The 11,515-nt window shown below is 36.7% G+C and overlaps 1 protein-coding gene across 1 annotated transcript in view; it reads left to right on the top strand.

Annotated features, from left to right (window-relative positions):
• The window catches only part of uimc1 (ubiquitin interaction motif containing 1), a 13,265-nt gene extending 10,642 nt beyond the window's left edge, over positions 1-2,623 (top strand). Inside the window, exons 11-18 of the mRNA XM_073824352.1 lie at positions 557-672; positions 763-827; positions 980-1,217; positions 1,650-1,707; positions 1,818-1,926; positions 2,004-2,052; positions 2,132-2,177; positions 2,274-2,623. Coding sequence (XP_073680453.1) covers positions 557-672; positions 763-827; positions 980-1,217; positions 1,650-1,707; positions 1,818-1,926; positions 2,004-2,052; positions 2,132-2,177; positions 2,274-2,442 — 850 coding nt within the window. The 3' untranslated portion in view covers positions 2,443-2,623. The remainder of the gene's footprint in view (positions 1-556; positions 673-762; positions 828-979; positions 1,218-1,649; positions 1,708-1,817; positions 1,927-2,003; positions 2,053-2,131; positions 2,178-2,273) is intronic.
• The last annotated feature ends 8,892 nt before the right edge of the window (positions 2,624-11,515 follow it).

Raw genomic sequence — 11,515 nt, 5'->3', positions numbered from 1 at the left:
AATCGAATCCTCGTTCACGGCGCAGTGTGTTGCGGGCAATATAAGCAGTTAAGAGTGTGCATTGATCGTTAAGTAGTAGACCATCCGGGAATCTTTGGAATACTTTTTAAACATACTACGATTTGGGACATACAATACTATTTAGGACGGACGTCTTTGGCTTGTCTGAACGCTAGTTTGTGCTCCAGTGTAATCGGTCCGCCGAATCTCATCTAGTGAGAAACGTTCCGCGGTGCAAAACGTATTGCGATTAAAATGCGTTAAAAAATTTTAACGCGTTATTTTTGTGTAATTAATTAATCTAAATTAACGCGTTAAAGTCCCGGCCCTAATATATATATATTATATATATATATATATATGTGTATGTGTGTGTGTGTGTGTGTGTGTGTGTGTGTATATATGTATATGTTATTTTTGAAAATAAATATAAAAACAGTAAATGTCTAGCTGAATGCTTTTGTGATCAGATTAAGTGGATGGTGCTGAAGCCTTTGAAAGGGTACATAGCACCACAACAGTATTATAAAGCTGTCCTAACACATCTTAATTACAGGAAAAATGCTCCAAGGGATACCTCAGATGAAACTCAAATACAATGTTCAGCTGAGCAGGAGGAAGGGGAGGCCCAGAATCACGAGCATTGTGAAGAGGATGAGATAATTTGTCCAGGTTTGTGACTAAAGTTTCCAGCCCTTCAGTTGATGTTAAAACCTTATCCTCTGGGTATAAATGTAATTTAGTTGATTGTGCTTGATACAGAGACTCAGATGACTCAAACCAGCACACCAGAACTAATGGTGACCAGTCCTGCCAGTCCTGCACAGGTACAGTAGCACCATACAGCTCTGTTCTAATCCAGAGGCAGCATTGTAAAAGGAACCTCGTACAATAGACCATATAGACTTTTATTTATAACCAGAGTGAAAAACACTGAATGAATTTCAATAAGACCTAAGCGAGCATCTCTCATTCACAGCCCCAGTCCCGTCCTGACAGCGAGGTGATGGAGGTAATGGAGGTAGAGGAGGGAGGATGTGCTCCTGCCATAGAAGAGGAGATGATGGAGCAAGAGAGTGGTCCAGCAGAGGCTGCTCCTCTTCACAGTCAGAGGATGGAATGCCCAATGTGCTCCGGATTCTTCCCCCTCAACAGGATCGAGGTGCACGCGGCTTTATGTGATGGTGAAGCAGACCACCAAGAAGAACAATCACAAGGTTAGCTCTCTGCTAGCACTTATTCTGAATGCAAAATGCTTTTCTTACTTCGATTTTTTTTTGTCTTGTTTCCAGCCAAAATATCTAATAATTCTTAATTCAAGAAGGATTTTCTAGACAAGTAAAAAATTTTGTTGTGTTTTCTGAAAAAAGAAGTTCAAATTAAGTGAGTTTTTGCTTGAAACAAGCAAAATAATCTGCCAGTGGGGTAAAATAAAAAATATAGTTTTTTGCTTGAAATAAGATTATTTTGCTTGTATAAGCAAAACTCACTTAATTTTAACTTCTTTTTTTCTGAAAACAAGACAATCATTTTTACTTGTCTAGAAAATCCTTCTTGATTTAAGAATTAATAGATATTTTGGCTGGAAACAAGACATTTTTTGCAGTGAGCAATAAATTTGTGAAGTGAAATATTTTATTTTATTTTAGCTGTTGCCCGAAGGAAAAGGAACAGAATAAATTTGACAGAGAAAACGCGATCTGGCAAGTAAGTACCACAAAAATTCGAACACTGAAAAATCATTAAACATTTGGAGAATAAATTAAAATAGTGTTATAAAAACAAAAAAAGACACATTTTTATTGTTTTCTTTGCAGATCAACACAGATGGAGAAGTGTTTCGTGTGTCAGGGTGTTTTTTCAACCCAGGAGTATTCAGAACATGTCCCTTTGTGCATTAAAAAGAACGACTCGAGAACAAATCAGGTAACATTCAGGTAACTTTCTCTGAAATGGTTTGCAATGTGTTTGCATCAAGTGTCAATATCATAGTGCTTTTGCAGGAAAACGGCCTGCTTTCTGCTCTGGACCGGACAGAACGGAGACAAAGTGGTGTGTAATCTTTCTCTCATTTCTTGTGTTCATGCCAATAAAGTTTGACAGATTTTTATATTAATTTCTTTACTTACAGGCACTGATGAACCTGGACCATCTGATGTTTCTACAACGAGCAACTGGTACAATTCCAATATTGTTTGCTAAACATGCTTAATGTGCATACACCTTCACATTTATCTAAATCAGCATTAATTATTACTTAAATGGTTTCCCAGTGGTCTTGCCAATCCTGCGGTGATGGGGACTTCTGAAAGTGTAGACCGCACAGCAGTGACTTCTTATCCCAGTAACACCTTCAATCCTCAATCAGAGAACACTGACTGCCTTATTGAATCCTCGAAGAACAGCCAAAGACTCTCAAGAAAGAGAAAATTTAAAAAATAGTGTCAGCATGCTTTTAGTAACACTTGTGTCCGTGCTTTTCAGTGCCTCTCCATTTGTATGGCTTTTTATGAAAAATGCACACATCATTCTATTTAAATCCTTGTTGTCTTATAAAAGGCTGTTAAATGATTTGGCACCTCATTACGTTTCTATTAAATGTCTAATTTGATATTTATATCTAGCAATTGTTTGTGTTTTTTTTTTTTCCCTAAGGTTCAATAACATTTACCATTGCTTGGTGAATATTAGTCAAATGTTAAACAGTTTTCACGTGAGGAGAGTTTTCCTCATGCAGATGAACTGCAGGTTAAATATGTGACCCTGGACCACAAAACCAGTCATAAGGGTTTTACATTATCTGAAAGCTGAATAAATAATTTTCCATTGATGTATGGTTTGTTAGGATGGATTTGGCAACTATTTGAAAATCTGGAATTTGAGGGTGGAAAAAATCTAAATATTAAGAAAATTGCCTCTAAAGTTGTCCAAATGAACTTTTTAGCAATGCATTACTATTCAGAAATGAAGTTTTTGTATATTTTTAGTAGAAAATTGACACTGTATCTTCATGGAAGATGATCTTTACTTAATATCCTAATGATGTTTGGCAAAACCGATAATTTTGACCTATATACAATGTGTTTTTGGCTATTGATACAAATATACCCGTGCAACTTAAGACTGGTTTCATTTTTGTCGGCAAATTTTATGATCAGAGGTTTGGTATTATCCATGTAGAATATGTATGTAGTAATTTGTGTGGTGATAGCGCCACCTTGTGGAAATTGTATATTGAAACTCTTCACTCTAATTTCTCTTAGATTTTAGTTACTTAGAAGAAAAGAGGCCATTCAGCGGCAAGCTTGATTATTGAATTCTCCTTGTTTTTGCCTCATTTGCCTCATGAATATTCATAGTTCACATTTTGTGCTGGTTTTGCACCCATGAGTGCATCATAACATTCTAGCACACTTATCATTCTTACCTTTTTACCTAATTTTTCTTTTTCTTATTCTCATTAAGGCATTTATTTAATAAAAATACAGTAAACAGTAATACTGTTGAACATTATTACAAATACATATGTATAAATGACCCATTCTACAAAATTTATTTTGAACCATTGACTGTAAAGAAGTGTGTCATTGGTTTAAAAAAAAAAGTCTTTACCACAAATTTTGTATGTATGCATATTGTATAATATCCAAGGGACACATTTCTAGTAATTGTGCAGTTAATTCTCAAATTGTATTTTCAGGAAGTTTTGGAATATTTGTTCGCTCCCTAGATTTGTCACCACCTAAACACAGTAATATATGTGACCCTGGACCACAAAACCAGTCATAAGGTTAAATTTTACAAAACTGAGATGTATATAGAATATGAAAGCTCAGTAAATAAGCTTTCTATTGATGTATGGTTTGTTAGGATAGGACAATATTTGGCCGAGATACATCTATTTGAAAATCTGGAATCTGAGGGTGCAAAAATATCAAAATCCTGAGAAAATCACCTTTAAAGTTGTCCAAATTAAGTTCTTAACAATTCATATTACTAATCAAAAATTAAATTTTGATACATTTACAGTAGGAATTTTACAAAAAATCTTCATGGAATATGATCTTTACTTAATTTCCTAATGATTTTTGGCATAAAAGAAAAATCAATAATTTTGACCCATGCAATGTATTTTTGGCTATTGCTACAAACATACCCCAGCGACTTAAGACTGGTTTTGTGGTCCAGGGTCACATATTATTTATTAAGAAGGGTTATATTGACCTTAAGAATTTGCTTACGATATCCTTATATTTTTTACTATTTTATTCAAATGTTTTCAGAGGTAAATTAATAACAATTACAATTTTAACAATACTTCAAGTGTGATTTATTAGGTTTGCTGTATTTTGAATCCAGTTTTTCAAATTGAAGGATTCATTAGTCTGAATATACCTTGAACCAAAAACTCCTTATCGTAACATCTTAGTTGATAATTCAGTATACCTTATTTTTAACAAAACATTCCATGTTTTGGTTGTGACAGTAATGTTTTGGTAGCGACCACCTTACATTACAGAATTTAAACCCACATACTAAAACACTAAAAATGTGCATAACTGTACTAAAATGTAGTTTATTTCCCCCAAATAAAGGATTAAATGTTCCCTATTGTTGTTCCTACCAAAACAATAATGACATGTTTCGTCATCCCACATATGTTCTTGTGGGTGCTATCCCAGTTTTATGGGATAACACCCAAAAAAAAACAGCTGTCACTACTGAAACTTCACCACGTTTTGGTCATTACTGTTTCGGTAGTGACAATTTTAGATGCTTTTGAACCTAGCTCAGAGATGCCAATCAGCACACACTATTACTTAGCATAGTTCTGAACAGTTGTACTCACAACTAAATGTTATATATCCCCGAAACCCCCGTTAAATTTTAGAAAAATTATTTGTCATACTTTTGAACACATTTACCTTAAAATGATGGGGTCTATCTACACTGTTAAAAAAACTATTTGTTGAGAAAACTTAAAATAATTTATTACCCTGGGGCCTTAAAATTTTAAGTTGAATCAATTCAAATATCGAAGTTGTCACTTAGTACAACTTAACTTTTAAGTTGACTAAACTTTTTTGAGTTTAGTCAAATTATAAGGCAGCCAGGTAACAAATAATTTTAAGTTGATTCAACAAATAGTTTTTACAGTGTGCTCACAATGTAGCTATGAGAGAGTGTGACACGTCAATATTTACTGACCATAAATGTAGGTGTGTAGTTAAAATCAGTCTCAGCCAATGGACTAAAACAACTTTCGGTAGTGACATGAAAATGTGAGACTTTTTTTTTACATAAACTTTCATAATTTAAGAAAATATAAAATAAATATTTTTTTGGAATTTCACAAAAAAAAAAAAAAAAGATATTTTTAAAAACAACAATGGAATAAAATGCAAAAATAATTTAAATATTTTCATAAGTTGAAATATTCTCCGATGAAGCCTCTTTCCGATTGTTTGGAGCATCTGGAAAAAGGCTTGTCCGGAGAAGAAAAGGTGAGCGCTACCATCAGTCCTGTGTCATGCCAACAGTAAAGCATCCTGAGACCATTCATGTGTGGGGTTGCTTCTCATCCAAGGGAGTGGACTCACTCACAAATTTTGCCCAAAAACACAGCCATGAATAAAGAATGGTACCAAAACACCCTCCAACAGCAACTTCTTCCAACAATCCAACAACAGTTTGGTGAAGAACAATGCATTTTCCAGCATGATGGAGCACCGTGCCATAAGGCAAAAGTGATAACTAAGTGGCTCGGGGACCAAAACGTTGATATTTTGGGTCCATGGCCTGGAAACTCCCCAAATCTTAAAACTTGTGGTCAATCCTCAAGAGGCGGGTGGACAAACAAAAACCCACTAATTCTGACAAACTCCAAGAAGTGATTATGAAAGAATGGGTTGCTATCAGTCAGGATCTGGCCAAGAAGTTGATTGAGAGCATGTCCAGTTGATTGCAGAGGTCCTGAAAAAGAAGGGCCAACACTGCAAATACTGACTCTTTGCATAAATGTCATGTAATTGTCGATAAAAGCCTTTGAAACATATGAAGTGCTTGTAATTATATTTCAGTACATCACAGAAACAACTGAAACAAAGATCTAAAAGCAGTTTAGCAGCAAACTTTGTGAGAACTAATATTTGTGTCATTCTCAAAACTTTTGGCCACGACTGTAGACTTCGGGATTATTGTCCTGCAAGAAAGTCCATTGATCTTTAGCTTCAGTCTTTGCACCAAAAGCATCACAATTCTTGCCAAAACAGCCTGATACTTCAAAGAATCCATGATTTCCTTCATACAGCCATGTTTTCCACTTTCTGCTACAGTAAAACAACCCCATAACAGGCCTTATCCACCTCCATGTTTGATGATGGAGATGGTGTGCTTCTACTTATAAGCTTTGCACCAGAGATACCTCTGATCCATGGGCCCAAAAAGTTCCAGGTTTTCTGGTACAGCACACTTTAAACTAAGGAATAAGACTGCCAGCTGTGTCTTTAGGAACTTTTATTATCTTGGAAATCTTCATGTAGCTTTAGACTTTCTAATATAATTAAAATTATTTCTTCTCTATAGCTTTTGTGGGAGCTCTGTTGACTTTACCATATTTGCTTCTCAACTTCAACACATGCATGGGCTAAATGTATGTATGTGTAACACCCCAAGCTAATTCAGTTTTTTAAATAGAGTTTCTAAAGGTTTAACTGTGTTTTAAGACTTTACCATAAAAATAAGTGACTTTAAATAGCAATGTTAAATAGGGGTCGAATAATTGTGACACAGCAGTATTATGAAAAAATTCTGTAATTTAAAAACATTACATTTATGTATTGAAATATATATATATATATATATATATATATATATATATATATATACACGCACGCACACACACACACACGGCAACAATGTTGCATGGTAATGTATATAGTACAAGACAGTCGCTCTCTGTACATCATTTGACTTTTAAAAACAGATTACAAGAACAAAGATGTTGATTGAATTGGCCTATGTCTTGCTGCTTTGCCCCTGCACATGTGCAAATGTGCTCGAAGAAAAGAAAGAATATGGAGGGAAACACAAGGAATGCATGTCACAGAGTGAGGGGGTGGGGATGACGGCTCTCTGCGGGACAGTTTTCATTGAAACTGTGACCCAGTTATGTTGGGATTCATGAGAATGTCCTAAAGTACAAAACAAGTTTTGTGGACCCAATATCATTTTAAATGCACATATTTTATTTTAACATTTTTTTTTTTTAGTTGCACTTTACAATAAGGCTTAATTTATTAACAATAGCTGATGCATTAGTTATAACAAAGAACATTTTTATAGCATTTATTCATTATAAGCCAATATAAAATATAAAAAAGTTTGTTAATGTCCATTGATAAAACATTCATTTGCGTTTCACCACTGTTAAATGCACACAATGTTTTAAAAATTGATTAGTATATGTAGAAGTCAACATTTACCAAGACTAATAAACGCTGTAAAAGTTCACTTTTAGGCCATTATATCAAATGGATTAACTTACAATTTAAAATTAGTGTTAACAAATTGACCTTTACTTAACTTTTTTATTTTATTTTATTATTACAAACGTGTAAATATTTTAATGTTATTAATTTGTGTAATTATCAAAGTACCATTTGTATGTATTACTACTGTTTTACCTCAAAACAAATTCCTATATGATCTGATGTTGACATGCTTAAAATTGTAGCTAGAGGATCTGTAGGTGAATGATTATGCATATAGAAATTCTTGGAAATGCTACACCCTAATTTCATCTTAGAAAACAGAATGTGCAACACTATCTTGTGATACACAAAAGTGAGTATCCAGAAGTGTGTGAACCAAAAGCTTTGAAAGAGGGTCCATTTCTTGATTTAATTTTCAATGTAATTATAAACTGTAGCTCTTGTCAAGTGAAGTCAAGTCACATTTATTTATATAGCGCTTCATACAATACAGAATGTGTCAAAACAGCTCTATAGTTAAACAGGAAAATAATGTGCTGGCAACACTCTTGTTGTCACTTGTGTGTGTATGTGTGTTAATTTGTCATTAGAGTAAAGTTGGTGTTAAAATGCTAAAACAAAGGCTTTTGTTGTTAAATTTAGAATGGATTTTAGTTTTAGCTTAAAGGATTTCATTTTTAAGTAATAAGACAAATAAACTTTGTGAACTCCTAAAGGGAAATTCAAAGTGAAACAGGTCCAGTTTGGTTTCATTGACAAACTAGATTATCAGCCAAGCACACTTCTGCTCTGTTATTTGGCAGAAACCCAGAATCCCTGTGGCCTATAGCCTGTAGGGCTTCTGCCGCTGACTTGTGGGAACTGATAAAAAGGAAGCTTGTGAGTTGTTAATACTGAGCAGTATTTCTTGCAAGATTGCGAACTAAACCATGAAGTGTCATATTTCAGATTTCACTGCCAAGAGAGCGCTGAAAGGAAAACTGCTGCAATACATATGTTGATATTTAAGCTATCTGATTTCAGGATGCCACAAACTTCCTGAGAAGCTTGGTTTTCCACCCGGTCAAGGTCAGTTTTATTTTGAAGAAATTAAAGTGGCTTAAACTCAAACGTACCATCGCTATGTTGTTTTGTCCAGCGAGCAGCCAGCCATTTCAGCCACTTCCTGTGGAATGTTTCCTCTCTCTGGCACTGCTGCCTATAGGGTTTTGTTTATTTTTGGGATGATATCATTTTCTCTACCTAAATTAGTTTAAATACTTTACCATCCCACCCAATGCTGTGTGCATGCCTGTTGCAATATTAGAAAGAGACTGTGTGTGTATTAGTTCATATATTTATATATAGTTTAGTGTTTTGATGCATAAGAAACATTTTAATGTTGATGTAGCAGACCATATCTCACAAAAGTGAGTACACCCCTCACATTTCAGCATCTTTTCAAGGGACAATACTATAGAAATGAAACTTGGATATGTTTTAGAGTAGTCAATGTGCAGCTTGTATAGCAGTATAGATTGTTGTTTAACCATGCAAAGCCACATGTCCTATTCATCATGTTTCTGTCTTTGTCTGCTTGACAGGACCATACAACGTTGTGTATCTTGCAGTTAAAATTAGGTGCTTTAAGTACAATTCTCTCATTCTGACCATTGGATGTTCAACATGGCATCTCATGGCAAAGAACTCTGAAGATTTGAAAATTAGAATTGTTGCTCTCCACAAAGATGGCCAAGGCTATTAGAGGTTCAGTAACACCCTGAAACTGAGTTACACTACAGTGGTCAGGGTCAAACAGAGGTTTTCCAAGATGGGTTCCATACAGAAGAGGCCTTGCAAGGGTCGATCAACGAAGTTGAGCACTCGTTCTGTGCGTCAGGTGTAGAACCTGGCTTCAAAAAACAGATGAGTGCTGCCAGCATTGCTTTAAAGGTTGCAGAAGTAGAAGGTCAGCTTGTCAGTGCTCAGACCATACGCCACACACTGCAACAAGTTGGTTTGCATAGGCATCGTCCCAGAAGGAAGCCTCATCTGAAGCTGGCTCACAAGAAAGCCCGCAAACAGTTTACTGAAGACAACCTGTCCAAGAGCATACATTACTGGAACCATACTCTGTGGTCTAATGAGACTGAGATAAACTTGTTTGGCTCAGATGGTGTCCAGCATGTGTGGCGTTGCCCTGGTGAGAAGCACCAAGAAAATTGTAGGTGCGTTCCATTCGACCGTAAGTGGACTGCGAAGTGGACTTCACAGGGTATTCCCGCCATCTTAAGTGAGATTCCAAACCGAAGGGAGCGAACATGTTCAGTTCGAAGGGCACTGCGAACGGTATAGGGAATAAGGGAACATCGGTACTTCACTTCACAGGAAGTGGACGGGGAAAATCACCCAACTGTCATTGCTCACCGCGTCACTAGTTACAAGTAATGATGGAGCAGAGCCGTTGGAGTTTTTTAAAGGCTCTGCAATGGAGCGGTTGCAATAAATGTTGTTATTATTATACAAATTAGAGTGTTTATGAATGGTTATGGCGATTCATGTTACATTTGCATATTGTATTTTATGAATGAAAGTAAAACTGGCGAGGTGAAGCTCTGTCTTGTTTTATTTAATGTTACCACAGGATAGTTAAATATAGGCTGTGTGTGGGGAAAAAAAGTGCGTGAGATAAGACCACTACAATCTGTTAATCTGTTAACGGTCTAAACATATACATTTGGAATATATTTTTGAAGATACATACGTTTATATGTATTTTATATGTATTTAAATTTGAAAGTAAAATAAATTACAATATTTATTTATGTTAAATCATAATCTGTGTGACCTTCTCGTTGATTTGCTTTGATGACGTTCCAGGGCATTCCAAATGAGCGATTATTGTCAGTGAAGTCCACTTCAATGGATATACCGTGCTAAGGGAGTAGGGAGCAGTGAACACTGTCCATCAGAACGCACCTTGTGTCTTGCCTACAGTCAAGCATGGTGGTGGTAGCATCATGGTCTGGGGCAGCTTGAGTGCTGCTGCTACTCGGGAGCTGCAGTTCATTGAGGGGAACATGGATTCCATTATGTACTGTACATTCTGAAGCAGAACATGATGCCTTCGCTCCAGAAACTAGGCCGAACGGCAGTTTTCCAACATGATAATGATCCCAAACACACCACCAAGATGACAACTGCCTTGCTGAGGAAGCTGAAGTTGAAGGTGATGGGGTGGCCAAATATGTCTCCAGACCTGAACCCTTATTAAGCACATGTGGTGGGGCATCCTCAAGCATAAGGTGGAGAAGCACCATGTGTTTAACGTCAAGCAGCTCCATGAGGAGTGGAAAAGAATCCCAGCAACAACCTGTGAAGCTCTGGTCAATTCCATGCCGAGGATAATTACAGTAGTGCCAGATATCTGTCACAAACGGGACGACCAAGAGTGAGGATCCAAATGCAAGGCTTTATTTTGATGATCGTAGACAGGCAGACAGGGTCGAAAACACCAGCAAACATGAACAGCGAAGATAATCCAATAGCGTAATCCAATAAACAAGCGTGGGTCAAAATCCAAGTGGGCAGTCCAAATGAAACAATGAAATGAAAACAAGAAACTAGAAAACTAAGACTAAGACTGGGAAAACAAAAACAGAACTATGGCTAGGGAACAACAAGGAGACTAGGAAACCTGAGAGCAAAGGAAAACGCTTGGTAGAGTCCGCTGGAGCAAAACAATACTTCGCGATGTGTGTGTGTGATGAGCTGGCTTTTATGTCTGATAAACAGGAAGTAACCATAGAGGCAGCAGAGGGAGCAGCAACAGTCAGTGGGGGTAAGGGCTCCCTCTGCTGGCCTGGCGTGACATAGCCCCCCCCCAAGGAGCGGCTTCCAGACGCTCCAAAAAACAACAGGAGGAAACAGTCCAGGGGAGCGGTGGGGGGGCCAGGAGACTGAGGCAGAACAGGTTGGGCAAAGGCCCTCCAGAGCAGGGCAGGAGATTCAGGAGCCCTCCAGGGCAGGGCTGGAGGCAGAGC

This window comes from Garra rufa, chromosome 19 (assembly GCF_049309525.1).
Source record: "Garra rufa chromosome 19, GarRuf1.0, whole genome shotgun sequence".
In the NCBI taxonomy this organism is placed as follows: domain Eukaryota; kingdom Metazoa; phylum Chordata; class Actinopteri; order Cypriniformes; family Cyprinidae; genus Garra; species Garra rufa.
Note: the sequence above shows the minus strand (reverse complement) of the source record. Positions and strands in the feature narration are given on the sequence as shown.